The sequence below is a fragment of the Gymnoscopelus braueri genome (assembly GCF_963280865.1).
Source record: "Gymnoscopelus braueri genome assembly, chromosome: 7".
NCBI lineage: Eukaryota > Metazoa > Chordata > Actinopteri > Myctophiformes > Myctophidae > Gymnoscopelus > Gymnoscopelus braueri.
The window spans coordinates 34,402,408-34,427,398 of record NC_137608.1 but is presented as its reverse complement, the minus strand read 5'-3'; the positions used below and the strand labels follow the sequence as shown (position 1 = coordinate 34,427,398).

General features: G+C 39.8%; 3 protein-coding genes across 3 annotated transcripts; 2 read left to right on the top strand and 1 right to left on the bottom strand.

The window, feature by feature from the left end:
* On the bottom strand, window positions 1-4,386 carry ogfod2 (2-oxoglutarate and iron-dependent oxygenase domain containing 2; the record flags this gene model as incomplete). Its single annotated transcript, XM_080433583.1, has 7 exons — window positions 1-1,283; window positions 1,781-2,038; window positions 2,606-2,730; window positions 2,863-2,962; window positions 3,406-3,516; window positions 3,789-3,845; window positions 4,255-4,386. 7 exons carry the CDS (start codon window positions 4,384-4,386, stop codon window positions 1,026-1,028), a joined length of 1,041 nt encoding a protein of 346 aa, XP_080289709.1. The 3' UTR covers window positions 1-1,025.
* A 578-nt stretch (window positions 4,387-4,964) lies between these two features.
* Window positions 4,965-10,615, top strand: LOC308088783 (gypsy retrotransposon integrase-like protein 1). The gene is made up of 8 exons (XM_080433363.1): window positions 4,965-5,295; window positions 6,052-6,245; window positions 6,401-6,512; window positions 6,820-6,958; window positions 7,075-7,129; window positions 7,863-8,120; window positions 8,359-8,481; window positions 8,593-10,615. The coding sequence occupies exons 1-8, from the start codon at window positions 5,088-5,090 to the stop codon at window positions 8,845-8,847; spliced, it is 1,344 nt and encodes a 447-aa protein (XP_080289489.1). The 5' UTR covers window positions 4,965-5,087; the 3' UTR covers window positions 8,848-10,615.
* Window positions 10,616-13,310: 2,695 nt separating this feature from the next.
* On the top strand, window positions 13,311-24,858 carry abcb9 (ATP-binding cassette, sub-family B (MDR/TAP), member 9). The gene is made up of 11 exons (XM_080433349.1): window positions 13,311-14,309; window positions 14,822-14,936; window positions 15,092-15,222; window positions 15,608-15,813; window positions 16,850-17,047; window positions 17,359-17,487; window positions 17,694-17,882; window positions 18,953-19,126; window positions 19,802-19,961; window positions 21,261-21,397; window positions 23,671-24,858. Exons 1-11 carry the CDS (start codon window positions 13,619-13,621, stop codon window positions 23,992-23,994), a joined length of 2,454 nt encoding a protein of 817 aa, XP_080289475.1. The 5' UTR covers window positions 13,311-13,618; the 3' UTR covers window positions 23,995-24,858.
* The last annotated feature ends 133 nt before the right edge of the window (window positions 24,859-24,991 follow it).

Sequence of the window (24,991 nt, the reverse complement as noted above, 5' to 3'; positions counted from 1 at the left end):
ATAAATAAATACCTGACATATTTAATAACTTAGTACTTTCAACAGAAATAGTGGAAATAGACGATCTCGTTGTGAGCTTATAGATCTGCTATTTCCACAATGTATTTATTTTTATATTTTAAAATATATGAACATTTTTCAACATGGAAACAATTATGAAGACTGCAAGCTGGGGGAAAAAGAAACAACCAAAGATTTTGTGATGTTGCTGAAAAGGACTTTGGGTTTGAATGTAGGCTTATACAAGTTGAACTCAATAATCAGAATGAAAACTGATACACAAACCAGCCCTCATTATTACAGAGTACTACAAAGTAATATCCTCAGTTTTCATTTAACTCTGAGTGTTACAAATAAATGAACATTTCATATTTCACATGTAAAAGCACATACTGCGGACATTCTTGTATCGCTATGTTTATTTTGTAATTATGAATAATATAAAGGTTGTGTACATGATTTTGTCTTCATGATTATTGTTAATCCTTAATTATTTATTCTACCATTACTGAGAGTACTGTATTAATTGTTATATTTCCTGATTTCACCATAACAGAAACTACTGTATATTAATAATCACAGCTGTGCATTAATTTCCAATCTTCATATTATATAAATAGATTCAGCATTGTGTTCATAAACAATTACACACTTTTTTGACATTATACTGTACATTTACCAGTACAGTATACCACTGGTGCAGGTACATGATATAAGCACATTGGGATGACATTACTTTAACAAAAGCAACAGGTGCTTCTTGATTAATGAACAAAACTAATACAGTAGCTACTGTCAATTAAGGCAATCAAAATAAATGTACACAAGTCATCTTTGGCAAAATCCTAAACATCCATTCTCTGTCAATACTAGCATAATCTTGGTGGTTCAGTGGCCTAAGGTGCATATTTAGAATCTCATGGGTTCAAAACAATGTAAACACATTCACAGTATGACTTGTTTTTAGAACACGAGTACAAATATCCATTAATTGTTGGTGCCTCTCATAAACACCTGTGAAAACATCACGTTAAGACACATGACGGTGTCCCCGAGTCATTAGTGAAACCGTCTGCAAAGCCCCCTCCTTCCAGCAGAATGGGCCGTTTGTTACACATCGGGCAGAGTTTGTTGCGTTCCTGCGAGGCCCTCATCCAGATGATGAGGTTCCAGCGCTGGCCAAAAGAGATCGGCAGGGCCCCGTGCATGTGCTGGCCCCTGTGGAGGAGCCCCTCTGTCACCCGGTGTTCAACCTCTGAGCACTCGGTCTCACGCAGAGGCACCTGCAGGAGGCAATGGCAAACGTCTTGATGTAGTACAGAGATATTACAGGACCGTAGAAAGGTTAAATTGTGCAAGTGTAGGTTAACCCATTAGGCCCATTCTACAAATGTAAACAGTTTTTTGAAAAAAACCTATATTGCTATATCAGTGGTTCTCAAACTTTTTCATGTCAAGGAATGATATGTATTTGGCCGCCGACCCCATCTCAAAATATGTTGTTCCAGGGCTCAGAAGCAAAGATTTCAGTAAAAAAAAATTGCTTTAAAAATATATATATTCAAAGATTTGTACAAATTTTTTAAAGATTTTTCAAAAATAGCAGATCTACAAGCTCATAGCGAGGCACTGAGTGCCTCACTATGAGCTTGTATATCTGCTATTTTTGAATAGCCAAAGTATGACAATTTAAGCGGCTACACAGATGAGTTCCCGGTTTTAACGGGTTAATGAAACACTGCATATTTATTTAAAACAAAAAATGGATTTAAATGATCACCTGTCTCATATCGCCAAAGTAAAGGTTGCCATCACGGAAGTCCTTCCCCAGGGACACATTGAGCGTGACCTCTGCGTTGTCGTAGTGGTAGCTGAGGTCCAGGTCTTCGTGCATGTCGTACTTCACCACAAAGGCCTTGTGGCTATCCAGGTAGCCCCCTCCACAGTCTGGGAAGAGCAAGGACGCGATCGGACGGAGGTAATGCACACGGAGAGGGCTGATGAAGCCATGGTCAAACCCAAGTTCATTGAGAAGGATCTAGATGCGAGAGAGGAAGAGAAAAACATTACAGGCTTACATTAACTGCACTTTATTAACCACATGAACCCTAGCATCCCTATTCTGGGAAAGTCATAACAGATGAACATTCAGCAAAAATAGGCGAACATTTGACGAAAATGGACATACAGTTCAATAGCTTAGTAGATTGGTGAATGGGCCCAGGATAGTCAGTGTATTTTGTTTAAAGGGAAGTGGGGATCACCTCTTCTATGTATTATTTCCTCCTGTCTTTGTGTGTCTATCTGTGAACAAAACAAGTCAACAACAGACACATGGATTTTCATGAGACTTGGTGGAAATCATCAATCAGTACGCTTCCCTGAAGAGATGACTACCTTGGATGACTATCCTTTTGGTTTTAAGAGGTCATTCAAAGTCAAGTTCCAAACTATGTCGTATAACTAAGGAACGGAGTGTCATTCAACAAGCGATGGTGGCGTGGCAGGGCTTGCACCCCAGGTGCTTTTCTTTAGTTATTCATTTGAGATAGATCATTTAGAGAGCTGAGTGTTAAGACTAATTACAGAGAATATACTACTATACCCCATAGTTGTTCATGGTGTTGGGTCTTCCTTTAGGGGCTGAAGAATGCTCAAAGTGCTCCAGCTCCTCTATCAGTGCATCACAGAAACTTTTCTTGAAAACAGTGAAGCGATACACCCTTGGAGCTTTAAAGAGATAGGTGAAATAAATGTACTTCATGGCATGCATTTTCTTAATGTGATTATAAAGGTTTAACAATATTTTCAATCAAGAAAAAGAAAGGAAAACATTCCCTTTCTTTCTACTTCTCAACTCACCTGCCTCTACTTGTAACAGACTAAGGAGTCCATCTCTGCTGGCTTCATTTCTCCTACAATAGTCAACAATCTGCTTGAATTCCGGGGAGAGATAGGACTCCTGGAAACAGGTGTTATTTAGATGTTGTTGTTTTCTGCTAGCAATGGATGGATATGGTCGCTGTTGGACAGGACCCTTGGCTTGTATGTCCAAAACTTACTTAGCAGGAAAAGGACAAATCTACCAGTTTCATTCCAATGGATTGAATGTAGTTGTTATTTAGTCACATGCTGTAGTTAACACTATTCATTGGTTAAATATTTATAAAACCCGCAGACAGATTTAACCACGTTCAACCTGGCGTCCCTGATGCTTCGCATTGGGACGCTTTGTGAGATTTTAAGATTTTTTTGCTACTTTTGTGTGACACTGTCATATGATGAAATAGTGTATTAGTTTGTGAAAAAACATCAACACAAATATGGAGATACAAGGTTTCTGCCCGACAGCGACGATATGCTACATTATTATTTCAAGTAGCATTAACAATGGCTGCAATCTACCTGTAAATGGTAGATGTGAGGATGGAGGGGCTGGTAAATGTTCCTTATAGCTGCAGCTCTCTCAGCAGACTTCACACCAAGGAGCCTCCGCCTGTCCACTTCTTGTGAAATCTAGTAGGGGTGCAACACTTAATCGAATCGATTTAATCGATTATAACAAATAATCCATAATCAATTATTTAATAAAATAATATATTAATAATCCCTATTTTGGGCTTTTGGCAAAAGGTTTAAAAAAATTCCCCAAAATTAAAAAATAGTCAAAATAGACTGTGGCACGTTGTGAGCTTGATCGCCTATTTTGCAATTTTTGCACTAGTAAGAAGTACAAAATAACACGTATGTGGTTAATCGATTTGTTGATACGTATTATAAAAACTTGCCTTTTTGAGGATATCATCAAATTGCACGTCCATTGAACAGCCAAGCCTTTTAAGTACCTGCAATGAGAAGTTGATCTTATAAATATTACAGATATATTACAGAAGAAGCACTCACATGTTTTACTTATACTGCAATGTAGATATACCAGTACAGTACCGGCAGTACTCTGTTACAAGCAGAAGTCCCGTATTCAAAATGAGTAAAAGTACAAAAGTATCATCAAAATATACTTTGCACCAAAAGTAAAAGCACCCATTCTGCAGAATGTCCCATTTCACAAGTTCAAAATGTATTTAAAAATATTTGTAAAATAGCCTATCTACAAGTGCTTAGTTACTTTACACCACTGCACAGTTGTGCAAAAAAAAAAAACTTTATATGTGACGTATTATTATGTACATGCAAACACACTACACATCATGCAATAAATATCAGTTCAAAAGTGTAATGCTTTATGGTACCCACTAGTTCATAATCCAACCTGAACTGTTGCTCAGATACAAATCGAACATGGAGCTTGTAGTCCTCGAGAAAAATATTCTCGGTAGTAAAACAACTACAAGTGTAGAATGTAGGTTTATCCTCCTCGTCCTCCATAATAACAACCATAGAGTTATAATAATATCTAGGGGCTAGACTGCCCCACCACCCCCCAATTCATTTCAATGAAGGTTGCACAGTGGCGTTTTAAGCACGCAGAAGTGACTCTATTTCCTGGACTGGCTCCAATATCGGAGCCAATGGAGCAGGCGCACTAGCGTTTCAGACGATAGAAGCCTGCGCAGTTAGGTTTTAAATGCAGACATGTTGCTATCCCAGGTTTGACCACCAGGCAACGGCAGCTTCACTGTTCAACCGCGGTTCTGGGGGCTCGATAACAACAGAAAGGCAGCTCGGAACACCCGGAAATCAAGTGGTTTGTTATGATCCGACAATGTTTTGTGTCCGATGGGAAATTATCCCCTTCGTGTTTTATTTCTTCTTCTGTTTTTACCGTTGAAGATAATAGATATGTAAATCGCCATCATAGCTGAATTTCCAGGTAACATATGTTTTCCAATATATTTATTGGTATTATTTGGTAAAAGAAATAACGGCGGAACTATAACATAAGTGGAGCGTTTTCTGGGGTCAGCACTAAAAGACGTGCTATCGCTGCGGCAGCCTTGCGTGTATGCTCGCTCTTAATCTTTGTGATTTACTATATACAAATGACTTCGAGTTTAGTAATGTTTTGTTTTCATCGCAGTTGATAAGATTGCTTAGTTGTGCAGATCAGATTCACGTTCAGGGTGGAGATGTTGAGTGCAGAATCGTTGCAAGTGGCAGAGGAGGAGGTGGTGGAGTCCAGCTCCAATAGACTGGGAGAGGAGGAGGTGGTGGAGTCCAGCTCCAACAGACTGGGCGACATCTACACGTTTGTGGCAGAAGGATGCTATCCTCAGACCATGAATCCTATCAGAAAGAAGAACCTCAAAAGATATGCTCAGAAGTTTGTCATTGATGGTGCGTATGATATGAAGCGGCAAGTAGTGTGTTGTATATGTCCTCACTAGCCGCAAGCAGCTCTTGGATCCTATTTTTGATATCTGGAATCTAGAGTTGCAAAACCAACCCTTGACAGCCCATACATCCAAACAAAAACGTCTGATTGTATTTAAACAACGTTAAACTCACACCACAAGATTGCAGCTGTACGGAAAGCTTTGATTATCCTCTTTGTATCTGCAAAGTTTTTGTTTTCACCAAACCATGAGGCTTCCAAACTCCAACATTTAATAAACACAAATAATCACCTGCAGAATTTATTGACAGAAAGTAGCTCATAACACATCTACAGTGGATTTTTATGAAACAAAAACTTGTCAGATACAAAGGATAATCCAAGCTTTCCGTACAGCTGCACTGTTGGTGGGTTTAACCGTTTAATACAATCAGATTGGACTTTTCCGTTTGGATGTATGAGCTGTCAAGGGCTAGTATTGCAACTCTAGATTCCAGATATTAAAAATAGGATCTAAGAGTTGCTTGCGGCGATGTCCTCACGCCATTCCGGATAAGATTACATTATTATCACTCAGACAGAAAAGCCTTTAAGCAATAATTTTGTGCTGATTTCCATGCAAATATGGTCAATATTGCAAGGCAAGCAGATAGATGCAACAAACGTATAATAAACACAACAGGGTATGTTTGCACAATGTGTAGAGTCAGTGTACACTAATATGCCAATAAATACTTAATGATACATTTTCACCCAAGATGGTAGGTTGTACTACGTGGGGCCGAAGAAAGAAGAGAAGCGAGAGGTGGTTATTGAGTCTGAGAGGAAGAGGCAGATATTCCTTGACAGCCACTTCAATGACATTGGCCATCACCTGGGCCAGAAGAAGACCGTTCACAGGATCCAGAGCAAGTACTACTGGCTGGGCATCGTCAAGGATGTGGTAGACTGGGTTTGTGAGGCTTCCTATGCGTTGAATAACTAACACAGTCAGTCGGTGTGTGCGGGCGCGCGCGTGTGTGTGTGTGTGTGGGGGGGGGGGGGGGGATTGGCAGGTTGAAATTTTAACCATTGTGCACAATAACGGGAACAGTATTCTTGTTTCAGATTAAAGTGTGCGAGACCTGTCAACACGCAGAGAGGACTAAAAACTTGGCAAGGACTGTTCGGCCTATTAAAGTGAATGCACCCTGGGACATTGTTGGGGTTGACATAATAGGTTTGTGCCTCAAGAGTTTACAATAGATGACTGCCCTATAATTTCTTTCCTAGATTGAGGTTCTCTCTAATTAGTTACTGTCTGGTTTCACAGATTGGCACTTCTTTTTGACCTGATACGTTTAGCATCACAGGAGTATTGTTCGTGAACTATGCCTTTGATGATACTTATTGCTTGTAATGCTGATTAAGGAATTCAAACTTATTTTGATGTTGCACTTGTTGGTAGTTTCTCTGTATAAGAGGATCAATTTCAATGGCATTTTAATATAGGATGTACAATTCTTCATTTTTTTTGTCTTCACCAGGACCCTTCCTGGAGACCGAACAACAAAACACCAGTGTGGTAATCATCATCGATTATTTTAGTAAATGGCTGGAGGCCATCCCTATTCCAAAGACAGATGCTCTCTCTGTTGCTAGATGCATTTCTAAGTCCATATACAGGTATATATGTATTAAATACCATGCAAGAACTTGAACAGATACAATTAATATGCACAGAACTGACAGATATTTTGACCCCAATGCTGAATGGAATCCTTTTTCTTGTCTTTAACCAGGTTTGGAGCACCTAAAACCCTAGTTTGCACACAGAATATCGATTTCTGTGATGAGGTGAGATTGTATAGCATTTCTAAAAACATGAGAATAAGAATAAAAGAATCCAAGATATATCTGCATAGAAAACTAGTAAGATAGCATCAAGAAGATACAAGGATATTGATGTCCTAGGGCCGGCGGTGAGGTAGAGTCTGAAGAGCTGAGTCTTAAGCCTCACCTCACGGTGGAAAATTGAGAGTGAGTCTGCAGTTCTGACTGGAGGGGAGTTTATTCACTGTTTAGGATGCCAGGAGGGAGAAGAGTTTGGGATGTGCATTCCTGTGTTACCTAATCTTAAGTGAGCGGGTTGGATCATGTCTTGAAGGTATGTGGGTGCCATGCCTTTGGTTGCCTTGTAGGACCGCATAATCCGCATTAGTGTTTTGTACTGGGTGCACCCGGAAGCCAATGAATAGAGCGGAAAAGGGGGGAGATGTGAACATTTTGGCTGGTTGAAGACCAGGAGTGCTGTGGCATTCTGGATCATTTGTAGGGGCTTAATGATCATGTCAGGACTCAGGAGGCCAATAAGGAGGGAGTTACAGTGGTCAAGCTTTGAGATGACTGAGGCCTGGATAAGGAAGGAAGGAAGGGTCTGATCCTTCGGGTGTTATAAGGTCTAGTGCAGTGCTTCTCAGCTATATTCCTGGGAACTCAGACTACTGTTGGTTTTCAATTCTAGAAGACTGATAATTTACAACAATTTGTGTTGTGCTGTACCTTGAGCCTTGTTGTGGGTGCGTTCCAGGTGACAAGGCTGCTGTGTGAAAGGTGGAGCCTGGTGCAGAGAGTGTCTCCTTTGGAGCAGCCACAGCTCAACCCGCTCCACGACTGTACCAGTGTACTACTGAAGGAGGCCATAGTCCAGATGGTGACAGAAAAACAGGCAGAGTGGGATGATTTCCTGGAGCCCTTGTTGTTTCTGTTCAGAACGTCCACCAACCCCACCACCAAGTTCACCCCTTATTCCCTGATGTTCAACAGGAAGGCTAATTTACCCAATGAGGTAATGCCACTACTGCTGCTATTACTGCTGCTACATCTACTACCACTTCTAATAAAAACAACAATACAAACTTTATTTATGTAGTATTTTAGTGTAACATTCATCAAGTGTTTCAGAGATAATATAAAATAATGAATAATATGACAAGCAAATAAGTGCTAATTGAAGTTTTATTTATAATTTTGTTTGATGGTGACATATATCTTTCACTGCACTCTTTTCTCCCCCTGCAATCCAGACAAAACTTAGCCTCCTTAATTATGATGACCAGGAGCAGGATGTACGTGTATACTCTGAAAAGGAAGAGGCTGCTCCATATATGACCGCCATGCAGGAGCAACAGAACTCGGTCAAGCAGCTGGTAAATCCTATTTTCTACAGTGTGTTACATAATGGATTTGCCTATTGGGTTGCGTGTGTGACATGGTAAGACTGAATTTGTAATTGTATACATTTTGTATCCTACTGACAGGTGTTAGCCAACATGAATGCAGCCTACAAACAAGAGAAGAAAAATGCAAAGCGGAGGTTACGGAACATGCCTTCCATGACCTTTAAGATTGCAGATCCCATGTTTGGATCAGGGGAGTCGCCCTCCCCCAAAAAACTGAAGGAGAGTCTGTACTTGTCTTTTCCTGTGGAGACGGTTTTGGCTACAAAGGCAAGGAGCTCAGAGGACAAAAATATTGAATTAGAATATCCCCTCCCAGTGTCTGATGTCCATTGACGGCTGATTCTATCGATAATAGGGGAGTTGGAAATCTATTTATAATTACATTGATGGAACATACATGTCTTCATGAGCTGCCTGAAATTCAGGCGGAATGATGGAAATCATAGTCCTGGAAGAGCTTGATTACCATCTTTCAGTTAACAATACGCAGGAACCTGGTCTTGTCAACCTGGTTGACATTTCTTCTTTTATAGGACCATGCCAGTCTAATTTTTATACTCCTAGCAAAAAAAGTGCTGCTTTTGGAACTCTAATTTTAGCTTGAGAAGGGCTTTAAACAATACAGTGAGTTTTAGCTAACATTGGCAAACATTTAACCGATACAGTCATTAACGTTTATTGAATATGGACAAAACATACTGTATATCCAAAATAAAGCCTATTTTGGGGGGATGATCGAGGTTTATGTAAGCTATGTTGTCAACAGACATTAACAACACACTGGTATGGTCCTTGAAGTATAATAGAGGCTGGCTTTGAGACTGGAGTTGTTGAACCTTTTTTTTTAATTTTTTTAATTTTCCTTGCAAAGGAAAGATTTTTTTCCTAGTCCCCCCCTCCCCTCCCACTGCCAGGAGGCATGCCCTAATAATAATAATAGCAATGTATGCTGTGAAACTTCTACATACTAGCACGGGATGTTATTACCAGACATGCAGGACATCATCTCTACTGTCTACCTTTCTCAGATTTGTCATTCATATTTCTTTGTAATCCACAAAATCTGATAGTGAATTACTTGTGAAAATAATAGTTAATTACTTGAAAATTATGTTTGTATGTCACCAGTAAATCAAAGGCTGCAAATTATGTCAAGTGTCGGATTGTCGCTGCATCAATTTCGCTTTGTGAGTCCTTAATGAGAGAAAGTAAGCCCTCTAATGTCATTGACAAGTTAAAAATGTACATGAATCTTAATGGCATGTAGGTTTATGGGATGTACACAGCTATATCTGAATGGTGGTATTAATATTCGGCTTGTGAGCGTAGTTGCATTTCTGCGATTGGCTAGTACTGGCACATTCTTTGGGACAGGGGAGTTGTAATTGGCTAGTTAGTATAGATCCCATTAACCCGATGGACAGGCAATTTGTCCAATTCAAATTGGCTTCTTCCAGTTCATAGCCTCGTGGGACGTGTATAGATGAATCCTCAAGAGCGCTGCCACTGCGCTGCCATAGCTGTGGTGTCGCTTGGCAGCCGCTTGACACCGCAGTTATGAATGCCGTTCTGTGGATTAGTCTATCTATACCATAGCCCCGAGAGATGAGTGCTCTGCAATTATTAATTCACAAAAACAAACAAATATTTGAGAATTTTGTCTACTATCGGCATGAAGTAAGTAAGTAACCTTGGTAACCAACAGTCTCCGAGCCGTGTGGTCCATAGGTCAGGAGCCTGTCTCTTGTTTCTGTAACGTGAGGCAGCTTGCTGCAACCCTTGATGCTGAGCGCCAAATAGGGAGGCGTTCTGTACCATTTTTATAGTCTTTGGTATGAGGATCCTCAACTTGGGATTGAACCCCGACCTCTAGGGTGGACACTAACCACAAGGCCACTGAGCTGGTCTGCTGTCAACATGCACAAGGAATATGACACGGATCAGACTAGTAGTATGTGAGATTAGCTGTAGAAAGAGAAATGGCAAATGCATGACCTCCTGGTGGAGATAAAAATAATAGTTATTGTTTAACAAGTATGATATGGAGTGCAAAATTGCTGCATTTTCCTCCATCTGGTATACTTTTGAATAAAGAGGTTGCATTGTATCACTTGTTTAATAAGATTTGAATACTAATTAGTAATGTTTGAATGTTATTATTCCCTACTAGAAATGTATCACAGCTTCTGACTGTTCTTATGTAACATTTAAAGCATTTTTTATTGATAGGCCATTAATAGCATTGCCAGGCTTGTCTATTTAGACACACATGAGCAAAAGTCAGTGGAAATTAAATATTTCCTCAGTGAGAGAATGAAGAATTGCAATTAACTGTCTTTAGTAGATTTATTTGACATGACAGGTAATGAAAAGATGATATGAAAATGAAAGAGGGTAATAGATTGATATGAAAATAGACAAAGTGCTAAAAGAAAATGGACAGCATCCGGTTGGCTCGGAAGGCAACGGGAGTCTGACACCGAACTCAGTGTGGGTAAAACCTACATACAGAGTTCCAGGAGGATGAAAGGTTAACCACAAGGCTACTTAATGTTATCAGACGACCCTGATGCAGTGTTTTGGCTAAGCAGTTCTCCTTTCCCAGTAAACACCAATGCAGATGGCTCCTAATATTCCTTGTTTTCGTTCCCTGCTAGGATACTCCATTCAGACATTATCATAACAATGGGTAGTTATACTTGCAATAATTCAGAATCCAGTCATACAGTATAAAAGTAATACTTAAAAAAAGATGAATAATGAATATATAATTAATCAATAATTAACCAAGAATATAAATTGAATTTCCATTACAGACACTCTTTCCAGTTAATAGTTTTTCTAATTGGTACTCTCTCTTTCTTTCTTTCATTAATCTTAATGCTAATTCTGTGCTTCTAATTTTGTGGCAACAGTTTTCAGTGGGCCATTTCCTGTTTCAGAATGACAATCCCCCCATGCTCCGAAATGGTTTGTTGAGACCATAGGAATAATTTGTGTCCCTCCTGTTCTGGCTTCTGCTTTTGTTGATGAATGGAAGCATAGCCTACTACTGTAGCACGCATAAGTCATCATGAATAGTGATTATTGCGTTATTACAATAGTTCAGTGAGCAGTAGGCTATATATTTTTTATTATCTTAACTAAATCTTTTGTGACTTATTTTTAGTGGTGTAAAAAGTACTTTTTTAGTAAAAGTATCAATACTGCAAAGTAAAAGTCCGGAATTCAAAATGTACTTAAAGGTAGGGTAAGTGATATTCTTTGGTTAAAACAAAAAGTATTTTGTTAAAAGGTTTAAATACTATATTCTGATAGTAATCATTGCTATAGAGTGTTTGTTCAGTAACAGATGTCTCCCCGTCTCTCCAGCTCTTTAATAAACAGAAAATAAATTTTTCGGTAGGTGTCAAAATCTCAGCCAATCAGGAGAAAGTACCAATTTTTAAGCTTAATTTTTATAGTGTCCAGTTCCAATTTTGTCTGCTCATTTCTTAGTGTCATCACTTCCAATTTCACTTGTTTAATCTGTATCCTGATTGAGTTCTCTGTCCTGGTTGGATAAAATTGGAAATGAAACTGAAACTGAAACGAAAATGCATTTTCTGTTTAATAAAGAGCTGGAGAGACAAGGAGACTCCTAATACTGAACAAACACTCTATAGCAATGAGTACTATCAGAATATAGAGCTATTTAACACTTATTTTAACCAAAGCAAATCACTTACCCTACCTTTAAAGGTAGGGTAAGTGATTTGCAATTATTCAAATAATTGCAAAATGGGTCTATGTTCTGATAGTGCTCGTTACTATAGAGTGTCCTGTCCATATAAGGAGTCTTCATGTCTCTCCAGCTCTTTATAAAACAGAAAATGCATTTTCGTTTCAGTTTCAGTTTCATTTTCAATTTTATCCAATCAGGATAGAGAAATCAATCAGGATATAGATTAAACAAGTGAAATTGGAAGTGATGACACTAAGAAATGAGCAGGCAAAATTGGAACTGGAACACTATAAAAATGAAGCTTAAAAATGGGTACTTTCTCCCGATTGGCTGAGATTTTGACACCTACCAGAAAATGTATTTTCTGTTTATTAAAGAGCTGGAGAGACGGGGAGACATCTGTTACTGAACAAACACTCTATAGCAATGATTACTATCAGAATATAGTGCTTTAACCTTTTAACAAAATACTTTTAGTTTTAACCAAAAAATATCACTTACCCTACCTTTAAGTAAAAGTACATTACCAAAATATACTTAAAGTACAAAAGTAAAAGAACTCATTATGCAGAATGTCCCATTTCACAAGTTTTCAAATGTATAAAATGTATAAAAATCTTTTGAAAATAGCAGATCTACAAGCTCTTAGATCGCTATTTTCAAAAGGCCGAAAGTGGGCTGAAGTGGTTAATGTTTTGTAGAAGTAAAAGGACTGAACATTGGAAATACTCCAGTAAAGTAAAAAATACCTCAAAATTGTAATTAGGAACAGTACTTCAGTAAATGTTGTTACTTTACACCACTGCTTATCTTAAATAGCACCGTGTACCTAGCCTGGTAAACCCTCCCTCCGGAAATCTCATTTCCATTTCACTCCTGGAATCAAATAGAAATGAGATTTCCGGAGGGAGGGTTTACCAGGCTACCGTGTACCGACCGACCGCACAAACCCGTTACCTGACACATGCAGCAGAGGAGGATTACTCGGTTACTGTTAGGTAACGCTGTATCTTTTGAACACACCCCCAATTCATGCTTTGAGTGGGAGGAGCCACTGACCAGTGACCACCGCTTCCGTCTACCTCTACTGTAACTATTACAGTGTATTACTGCACCTGAACTGCTGAACTCACACACTGGATAAACGATGACATCCACTCTATTACCAAGTCTATTTTTAGAGGGCATTCATGCGCTGATCGGTCCTGACGTCACATGAACATGCTCCTCAGATCTGAGAGGCAACTTTCAAGTGTCCAACGGTAGGAGCGCAACGAGACCTTGTAAACATGCGACTGTAGGTTACTTGTAGATTAAAGCTATATTTAAGTTATTATTAATCAAATCCACAACAGCTACCTCGCAAATATACTATTTAAAATGGGTATCAAGTTAGCTTTAAGCTGCGCGTTGCTGTACATCCTCGTGGACGTTATTGTTACCACAATCCTGTATGCACGTGGATCACATTTCACCATATTCACCGAGGATGTCCAGAACTTTAACATTCTCAAGTCGCTGCTGGACCTGTGGGGGACCGTGTTGGTCCGAGCCTGCCTGCTCCTGGGTGCTGTCATCGGGGTAGGGTGGAACTCGGAGGATGGTCCACGGAGGGTGTCCAACCTGTCCACTGTCATTCTCCTCATCTGTCTGGTCATCATCACCTATGCTCTGGTCAAGCTGCTGATGCTGACCGAGCAGGAGGATCTGGTCCACCAGCCATGGCTTCTCGGCCTGTTCTCCTGGACCTGTGTGTCCTCCCTGGGCACGATGTTGCCCTGGAGGCTCCTGGGGAAGAAGGAGGATAGCTCTGTCATTGGCAGTGGTACCGGGGAAGGAAGAGGGTGCTGCAGTGACACAGAGAGCCTGGTGGAGACCACCACGCATGAGGATGCTGAAGAAGAGGTGGAGGAAGAAACAGGAGGGGGTGGTGGGAGGAGGAAGTCAGGGAGGATTAGGAAACAGGAAAAGACTAACTCAGGAGCCACATTGGGTCGCTTGCTGACATATTGCAGCCATGATAAAGGCCTCTTGTTTGTGGCCTTCCTCTTCCTCCTCATCTCTGCTGTTTGTGAGTATCATTCACGTGTGACCACTGATTGGGTCAATAGATGGTAACTCATTAGACAGCTTTACACTGGATTGAATGAGACTGACATATGCAACAGGTCACCAGTTTTTTAAAGTTAGTTTTTAACTAACTTGTGTGTACTTTATGACTGTATGACTCATTACTAAGGAGTCATATGGTCATTACTGTAGTATTGCACATCATGGTTGCAATGCCTCAGATCAAAATAATTGTATTTCAATTATAAAAGCAATTAATCAAGTACCATCATTGCATAAAACCTAAAATTGTAGATTTCTGAATCAATGCACCATTTTATTTTAACCACAGTATGAGTTTATTGAACTCTGAGAGCATAAAAGGGTACATTTGGGTGTATTTTTTAGTTCTTTACACTTTAAGGGTTAAATTAACACTGATGTGTTTACTATATAGTGTTCTACTCATGGTACGTTTTTCCAAAGCATTTGTATGATCCTGCTATAATGTTATGGTCTCTCATCACATCATAGGTGAGGCCTTCATACCCTATTACACAGGCAAGGCAATAGATGGCATAGTGGTTCACCAGAAAATGGAGTTCTTCATCAAGCCCTTAGTCACACTGTCAGTACTAGCCTTATGTAGGTAAGTACAAAGGGATTTTCTTTCATAAATACCATCCATCTCTGATTCGGCAATAGTCCTAGTCCAGGTCCATTTTTACACTTTTAGAGTTAAATTAACATTTCAGCTTTGACTGTGTATGAATGTTTTATAACAGGATTTTGCCCTCTCATTAGTTCTCTTGCAATGGGGGTGCGTGGAGGAGTCTTCTCTTTGACGTTTGCCAGACTAAATCTGAAACTCCGGAACGATTTATTCAGATGTCTGATGAAGCAGGAGATTGGGTTCTTTGATGCTAACCATACAGGTAATGTGGTGATGGTGATGGTAGGCATTAATCCCTATCTGTCTGTTTGTCCCTCGTTAATTCACTCATTCACAAATCGATTGATTTAATCTATCCACCCATTTGTCTTCTGTTCATATGTACATTCATTTATTCATCCATCTATATGTTTGTGACCATCCAGGCATCAAGTGGTTCACCAAACTATGATACAACTCTCATCACTGTATCTTCCTGATTTCTGTCTGTGAAAAAACACTTTATGTCCATTGATGGACCACATGTCCCCTTTACTGGCAGACGACTTGATACCATAAGAGGCCTTGTCCTGTGCCTTGCTTTCACTGTCTCCCACTCAGCTTGTCACGTCATAATAACACTTTATTTCTCCTCCTATCCCCCACAGGTGACATCACGTCTCGTCTGACTGCTGACACCACCCAGGTGAGTGACCTCATCTCCCAGAACGTCAACATCTTCCTAAGAAGCATCGTGAAGGGAATCGGCTTCTTTATTTTTATGTTTGGCTTGTCCTGGAGGCTCACGCTGGTCACCATAATGGGATTCCCTTTCATTGCCATTGTCTCCAAGATCTATGGGGAATACTACAAGGTAGGTGTCTGAAACAGAACCACTTTCTAAGTGCAGTAAAGGTACAGGACTTTTTTGTATACATGAGTGCGAGAGAACTCTTGATATATATGACACATGGTAAAAAAGTGCTTTTTTATATGCCTTTACTTTGCTTTGTAAATAGACTAAGGTTTATTTGTTCTTGCTATTTGTTTGGAAAGCACTTTGGCTCAGCTGCTGTTGTTTTTAAATGTGCTAAATAAATACATTTGACTTGACATGGCACAGGGTCAAAAGATAATGAAAGACAATAGAGCACCGAAGTCTGACGTCACTGCCACTAGAGGGCGCTGTTTCACAGGTTCGTGGCTTTATTTTTTGTGTTGAAATCCCCATTTGGGAATCTTAGATCACGTCATATAAGAACTGTGTTCCAAACATAAGCACACCACCCTGGTGTTTTTGTCAGGGGGGTGGCTCTGCATCGTTTATGATATTCATTCATATTTGATACAGCCTGTTTCTGGCAAAAAATTCAATTAATTCTGCCTTAAAAGTCTTAAGAACTACTACTTCCGGGTCTGATATCACTGTCACTACAGCAGCCGCGTTCATGGGAAATGTAGTCTTTGGGTTGTTTGACTCGTTTCTAGTGTTTATATTGTGTTACTCTTTGGGTAAATGTGTACATTTACACCTTCAGTCGATGCTTCATATCCATATGAGTAAAATCGCCAGGGTGGTGTGTTTATTTTTCGAACACAGTTCTTATATGAAGCGATCTAAGATTCCCCAATGAGGATATCAACACAACAAGTAAAGCCACGAACCTGCGGAAAAGCGCCCTCTACTGGCAGTGACGTCAGGACTTCGGTGGGCTATGAGAGATACAACATTTCAGACCAGAGTTAAGAAGTGTATAGTGAAAAAAGCGATACAACTAGTGGAAATAGTGTGTTTTAGGAGATGGTTTATCTTTGCTTTCTGAAACCCCCAACTCTCCAAGTCAAGTCCAGTTAGTGTAATTTTCTCTCATTTACTGATCCTAAATTAAACTAAACATGTTTTCTTCCAGAGGCTGACTAAAGAAGTGCAGACAGCCCTGGCTGAAGCCAACAAGGTGGCTGAGGAGACTATCTCAGCCATGAGAACAGTACGGAGTTTTGCCAGTGAAGAGGATGAGGCAGATTCCTACTATGAAAGGCTCATGGTTATGTTCGATCTCAACAAGAAGCAAGCCCTGGCCTATGCCTGCTATGTGTGGTCTAGTAATGTAGGTATATTTTACATTGACACTTAGACAACGCTCTTAAACAAAGTGACTTACAGTCATTGCAACAGTAGAATAAGCTTTGAATCCTAGATTACCAACATTGCAAGCAACTATGGCTCTGAGCCTGGACCTCCTATTTTGAGGAGTCTTAGGGCCTGGAAAATACCCCAATGATAGAGTTTTCTCTAATGGCAAAACCCATAACTTTTAAAACAAGCATAGTTATAATAATAATTGGTTAATTAATGTATTATGTCTATGTGATTTAGGAAACATTATGAATATTAATAATATTTGCCTGTGCTTAACAGATCTCAGAACTTGCTCTTCAAATTGCCATACTCTATTATGGTGGCCATCTAGTGGTGACTGGTCAGATGAGTGGTGGGACCTTGATAGCTTTTGTCATCTATGAGCTGGAGATGGGAGAATGTCTAGAGGTATGCTTTCTGCTATTGGTCCACGTCCCTTTTATAGTCTTTCTTTCTTTCTTTCTTTCTTATTGAGGCAGATCAATAGCTCAGAGGGAGAGAGTGGAGGAGATAGTTTAGGGTCTGTATGATGAGCAGTCATTATGTTATGAATAGTGGTTTTATGAATTAAACTGATCCTCTTGTCCCGCTATGTTGCTTGACATATCTTCCAGAGCATATCATCTGTCTACACGGGCCTCATGCAGGGAGTGGGTGCAGCCGAGAAGGTTTTTGAATATATGGATAGAAATCCCAAACACCCACTTGATGGTCGAGAGGCTCCTGACACGTGTAAAGGCCTGGTGGAGTTCAAGGACGTGACATTTGCCTATCCGACACGCCCTGAGACTGAAATATTGAAGGTTTGTTGCCGGAGAGGTAGTCCTTTTTTTAGAGTTGAATTGTTGGAATTAAGTAGCCTTGTTGAATTGATGGAATTGAATAGCCACATGGCTCGGTTCCAGAGCCTATCTCCTGTTTCTGTAGCATGAGACGACTTGATGTACAAGTACATCCCCCAGCTGTGCTCTACAAGTACACCCCCTGGACATGACGCTATAGCAGCGGTCAGCAGTCTTTTTCAAAGACATTAGATGGTGGGCCAGAACACAATCAATGGCTAATTTAGGACCTGGAACAACCTTATATACAATAACAATAACTATATTGTTATAAAAGTTACTACATAAAGATGTGGGATAACAATTGATAGAAAAGCATGTGGAATCAAATCTTACAGGTGCACACATAAAGGCTTATGTAATCCTTTTTGTGCAGGCGTCATCCTTGAATGTTTCACTTAGAGGATATTTAGTTCGTCAAAAAGTTTCAAAGGAACATTTTATCTGGAGACAGAGATTACTCCTTTCATGGTTCAAGGTCTTTTAGAACGGAGAGAAACAATGGATCGTTCAAGGCATGTGAAACACAGCTTTGGTTTGTTTTTTTAAACGTGAGATACGTTTTTCATCCAAAAGTCTCAAGAGGAAAGTTGACAGTGAAAACATGACATTCAAAGAATGGAAATAGTTCATCATACCTGATTTCACTCTAACCACAAGGCCACTCAGCTGGTATATTGTTGGAATTAGCCCATGGTTAATTACTGCACAATTACTGCACAAGCAAGGATGCGGTTAGTTCATGTATGATTCACTAAATTTGAAAGCAAAATCGAAATTGAAGTTTAAATTGTAATTGTGTTTATTTTCTATAGTTTTCATTTTGTATATTTTCTGGGTACTGTAACAAACTAACAATGCAATTTTCGGCCTGGTAATAAAGTACCTACCTGCATAACCTACTGTACCTAATAAGATTTTTTTGTATCTAATTTTCTAAATTGTGAATTTAAAAGGTGAATTTACCCTAACACTGACTTTTAACCATGAACAAACAAAAATTGTTATAACTAACTTATGGTGTTATGCAGGGTGTATCATTCACATTGCGTCCTGGAGAGGTGACAGCCCTGGTGGGGCCCTCAGGCAGTGGAAAGAGCTCATGTGTGGCCCTCCTTGAGAACTTCTACCCCCCTCAGCAAGGGCAGGTGCTACTGGATGGAAGGCCTGTACAAATCTACCAGCACGATTACCTCCACTCCATGGTTAGTACAAGTGTAATGGTAAAAAGTACCCAATTATTTCATTTTATTTTATTTTGCATACTGTACGTACGTGCACACGCACTGTGAACTTGTGGCAAGTTTACATACACTAGTGTAATACCTGTTGTCAGGGTACTTGTTAGGGCAGTTATCAGGGTACTTGGATACGGTCACAAATATTGAGCTTCGTGTGGACATGTCCAGGCAGACGTATGTTGAGGTTTGCTATTTCATCATTTCAGTCCACACAGACCCCAGCATGCCGGGCAATCCTCACTTTGGTCTACCGAAACATCATGACCACGGCCAATCAGTAGTAAGCAGAGCTATACATCACTGGTTTGGCCCTGTTTGGCCTGCCTCAGACCACTCAGGAGCCAAAATTGGCACCCTTTTCGGCCCCGGGTTTTGGCCTTTTCGGCCCCGGGTCCTTGTATATGGAAACGACGGCACAAGCAGGCGGTGCGGTGCGGGGACTGGTATGTGGAAACGCAGCATAACTGCCTGTATATTGCTTGAAATTCGCGAATGTGTCTATTCTTTTTATTTCAGTTTATAGAACAGGTACCCTGAACAGAGAATACATAATGGGAGTGATCCCTTTGGAAGTTAACTTGCACTACTTTCCTTGTTGATACTGCCACCAGCCATCATTCCCTGTGTCTGTTGTTGCAGGTGGCTTTGGTGGGTCAGGAGCCTGTACTGTTTGCCCGAACAGTTGAACAGAACATCAGCTATGGCCTGACCGACATTGCCTTGGACACTGTGGTACAGGCTGCTACCAAGGCAAATGCTCATGACTTCATCACAAACCTCACTAAAGGTTACGAGACAGGTAATTTAAAAACTTGACTGATTAATAGTCTCTATACAGAAACAGAATATGGAAAATGTGTATTTAAGCTGGCCCCACAATAGAGGATTGTAAAGGTGACCGATTGTCCAAGGCTCCAACAATTGGACAAGTCCAGAGATGCAAGTTTGGTGGTTTCATTTAAAAATCTTCCACCAGCAGTTCCAGTGCAGCATATAAACAGTGAAGGCACAAATCTAAATAAGACTTTCCAAAATATGGAAACTGAAAATAACACTTGAAGGCAAAAGAAAACAACCTAAGAACTAAATAAACTGTTAAACAGGCGACACCCTTATACAAGGGCCCTGGCAGCTACGTGTTAACAGTACTTGGCACCCTCCCATCTACAGAGGAGTAGCCAGTACTGCAGAGGAGAAACAGGTGAGGTGACCACACCCATGACTAACACCACAACAATGAACTACCCCAGATTCAATAAACAGGAAAAACTTCAAATATTAAAATGCATAAGGATGTTAAGAACTCTGTCCATGAACACTTCCACACAGTCATTTCCAATCCGGCCTGCGATGTTAGTCAAATGGATGCAGCCATGTAGTCAGGTGTGTGTGTGCATTGTCCTCAAACAGTGTGTGTGTGTGTGTGTGTGTGTGTGTGTGTGTGTGTGTGTGTGTGTGTGTGTGTGTGTGTGTGTGTGTGTGTGTGTGTGTGTGTGTGTGTGTGTGTGTGTGTGTGTGTGTGTGTGTGTGTGTATAGGGCATGGGCTGCTCCGTGACAAGGATAATTGATCCAATTTTGGGTTTGATTCACCTCTCCCGACAATCGTGGGGCCTTCCTGATTTTGAGACCCAAATCATTCTGTTGTGTGCGGGGTTCACAGACATAAGCTCTATGTCACCAACTGGATTTGAGTCTCTCTGATTTTGAATTGTAAATATCAAACATGGGATATTTACATGTAGTGTTAAAAAACACAGATGGACCATTGAGTAGAAACCTGCCAATGAGAGTGAGCTTTGAGTTATGAATATAATGCATCAAGGCAGGTTATTTCCTCCTGTCCATTATTTCACAGGAATTCCCCTCTCTTAAAACATGTCGAAGTGAAGTGAGTGGAGTTAGGTGTTGCTGTGGAGATATGTCTTTTTTATTTAACTATGTTTTGTTGTGCAGTAGACCAGTGACAACATCGTAAGTGTTAATCTAACTCTGAGGGTGTAAAAATGAACCCATGATTTTGCTGTGTATATCTTATATTATGTATATATTAATTTATTATAATATATAACACATTATTCCTGTCTACCTTTTTGTCAGGTGTGGGAGAGAAGGGAACCCAGCTCTCAGGGGGCCAAAAGCAAAGGGTAGCCATTGCACGAGCGCTCATCCGTAATCCACGTGTTCTCATTCTGGATGAAGCCACCAGTGCCCTTGATGCAGAAAGTGAACACATTGTAAGTGAACTACTGTATATCAGCAACTGAGGAAAACATACAACACACTAGCTGCATATTGTATATTGTGTATTTTATTGTACTGTACTTTCCCGTAGGAGACTGAATATTACATCATATCATATGAATCATTAGACATAATGCATACAGTATTCTTTTCTGGTTCTATGCTTAACAGAAATTCTTGTTCTGTTGTTGTGCAAAACAAAGAGATTATTTTGACCCGTTACTGAAAAAACACTCTATAGCAATGATTACTATCACAATATAAAGCAGAGCTTGACCCTTTTAACAGAGAACCTTTTGTTTGAACCAGAAATACATATCATATCAACATATCACATACTCTACCTTTAAAGTAACAAGGCACACTTTTCTAACATTCTTTCATTCATTCAGCCTTTACTTAACAGCTGTGCATCCTTCCTACAGCATAATGGACTTAAGCACTATTCTATCTCAACAATAGTTTTTTTTAATTAAAAGTTATTTTGTGGTTTGCATTGGACTATGGTCCCTACAGTTGCACTGTTTGTCCACAAGATGGCAGTAGTACTCGCTAGTGGACAAATAAACTATTTTAGATCCTTTCCTTATCCGCTACTCTTTATAATAGAGCCTGTCAGATGATTAAATAAAGGCACCTGTATAAAAATAAATACATTGTATTTTAAGCTAAGTAATCATTATTAAGTAGGTTACTGTAAGGTGGAAGATAATAAAATTGCTGGCACTGGGGGAGTACTTTATGAAAATACTCTGGCAGTCAAAGAGTTAAAGGAGAATTTTGGACTAAGTTTTTCTTACCATTTCTATGATGTTATGATATCTTAGGATGAATGGTACAGTAGAAATTTTTGATAGGCCTTGCGCTAGATCGCATATTTTAATAGCTTTTTTTTTGAGAGAGAGATCTGACGTTCATAGTGACAGAACACTATGCAACCAAAAACACTATGCAACCAAAAAATCTAAGTCTCACTAGACGAGATTGAAATCTCGAGATTTCAATCTCGTCTAGCAAGACTTTTTCTTTTTTTTTTTGGACAGTGTTCTGTCACTATGAACGTCAGATCTAAAAAAAATAATAATCTAACGCAAGGCCTATCCGCGCACGTTTTAAGCTGTGGCGGACCCAGGATGGAGTTATGAAAATGTTCTACTGTTAGATTCATCGTAAGATATCATAACATCATAGAAAAGGTAAGAAAAACTTAGTCCAAAATTCTCCTTTAAGATGACCACACAGCTGTGCTAATGAATTCCAGCTGTGTGGTCAAAATATGTTTATTCTTAATTATAAAAACACTTCACAATAAAGGCTTAAAACAATTATATCTATATATACTGTATATATATTCCTGATCTTCCTGATTGCTGTTTTTGAGTGCCTGGAACATATGTTTTTCTGTTTGGATATACTGTATAGACAGTTCATCTGGTTGGCTAAATGAAGTAGAAAAGACAATGACATACTCATAAAACTGGTACCAACCTGACAGTAATACATCCTGATATCATTATAACAGCCTAAGCAGTTTATCTGGCTTGCAGGCACACACTGGCAGACTTTTCTGTCAATTCTCCATCGCAAGCTCTTTTACACAGATATCAATACACAGATATCATTGGGGGAAAAAATGGGATTAATTCCATGAAAAGTCTTACCTTTTAGAAATGTTTCACAATCATCAGCAGCTAAATGTTTTCATGTTCCCATCAGCGGTTGTGTGGATATTATCTCTGGGCCACGTAGCCATGTAGCTGTATCTGGCTAGAAACAAAACAGCATTTGGATTCCCGAAAAGTTTTCCTGTGAAGACCTTTAATTGATTATACATAGTGTTTCTTTATTTTGATCATGTCCTTTTTCCCCCCCTCAGGGACAGATTTTTGTGAAGCCCCTACCAGACAATATTGAATTGTTGTATTTGTGTACGCCATTTGCCCTGATTATTAGGCCTATTACTGTTTACCTATTGTGGCGTGTCCTGATTGTTCCACCATAGGTTAGACAGCCTTGGTCTCACTCTCTTGTTTTACATGATAACCTGATGAAGGTCTAAGTACAGAAATGTTGTGTTTCCCAGTAAACAAACTTGAATTTGAAGGTTTGGTGACTTCCCAACAGTAAAAAATATCCACATATTCCATGGGTTTTCATGATAGCAAAGTAATCTTTATCTCCTGAAATCACAATTTTATCTCCTGAAAACACAATATGTAAACAGCTACATGTTTTGATATTTTTTCTCCCCTATTTCCACTCCCAGGTTCAACAGGCTCTTAATAGCATCATTGGAAAACACACAGTGCTAGTAATTGCCCATCGATTGAGCACCGTGGAGAAGGCTGACAACATTATTGTGATTGACCGAGGCCAGGTAGTGGAGCAAGGGACACACAGTCACCTCATGGCCAGTGGTGGCCTTTACTGCAAGCTGGTGCAGAGGCAGGTCCTGGGCATCGAGACGGGTGCTGAGGTCCTCAACCCTGTTGAAAAGTCCCCTCCTTGGATGTCTGAGGGTGGAAGGCAGCGGCGCAGACAAAGCAGCAGCAGTGCCAGCGAGTCTGATTGTGGTTTATTAAACAAATAAACCACTGTTAGATATCCTTGGTAGCTGACCCTGAATGAAAATCATGGTGCATTGATGAACTGCAGTACTTGAAAAATAGTAGTCCAGGCCTGATACTTATCCCGTCTTTCTCTCTTTGTATGGTTGAGAAGAGGAGAGAGAAGTTAATGCAGTGCCGTGCCTGGCAACCAATGGGAACTGAATAAACCGTAGCATATTGGTAAAAGATTACCAATATGTGCTGCTATTTGTTATTCTTTGCATGTAGAGAATCTTGAGGAAAAACAATACTGTATATAGCCTTGACTGTTAGTTATGGGCTTTTGCACTGTAGAAAATGTAGACCAAGAATGTGGGATTTTCAATGGTAGAAAGCACTGCAAAGCAGAATGCCCGCAACACTCCAGATTAAACAAAAGTCTCAAGGTGCATGGCTCAACAATATCATGGAACTGAGAAAACAGCACACAATAAATGTCCATTTCACACGTTTTATTTACCTCCTCGGACAGAGCAATGGACGCGTTTCAACTTTCCTCAGCATTGTCAATTTTCAATGGTAGAAAATGCTATATGGTGAGAGACAATGGTACATACTGGGTATTGCCATTGTTGTACGGGACACTTTCATTTCACAGCAGTAACGATGAAGCTCGAACCAAAGTTAAACCTGATTTACAGAAATGCACTTTTGATAGTTAAGGGTCCTGAAATGTATCATTTCTTGCCATATAAGAACTGGAATTAATACATATTGAAGAAATTTGCCTTTTCTGGTATACTAAGCATGGTTGTGGTATCTTGCCTTAGTCAATGAGGACTTTTGTTTGGTTGTGGTTTGCAAAGTTGTATGTGTCTGTATGTAATTCATAAATGGGGGGAGTTGCTGCTGACATAAACATATTGAAGAATAAACTGTTGGATGACTTATTGGATTTTTGTATGACATCACACACAGGCCTATATCTGCAGGTTGCTGATTCGAATCAGCTTTATTGTCACATCACAAGTTTACAGA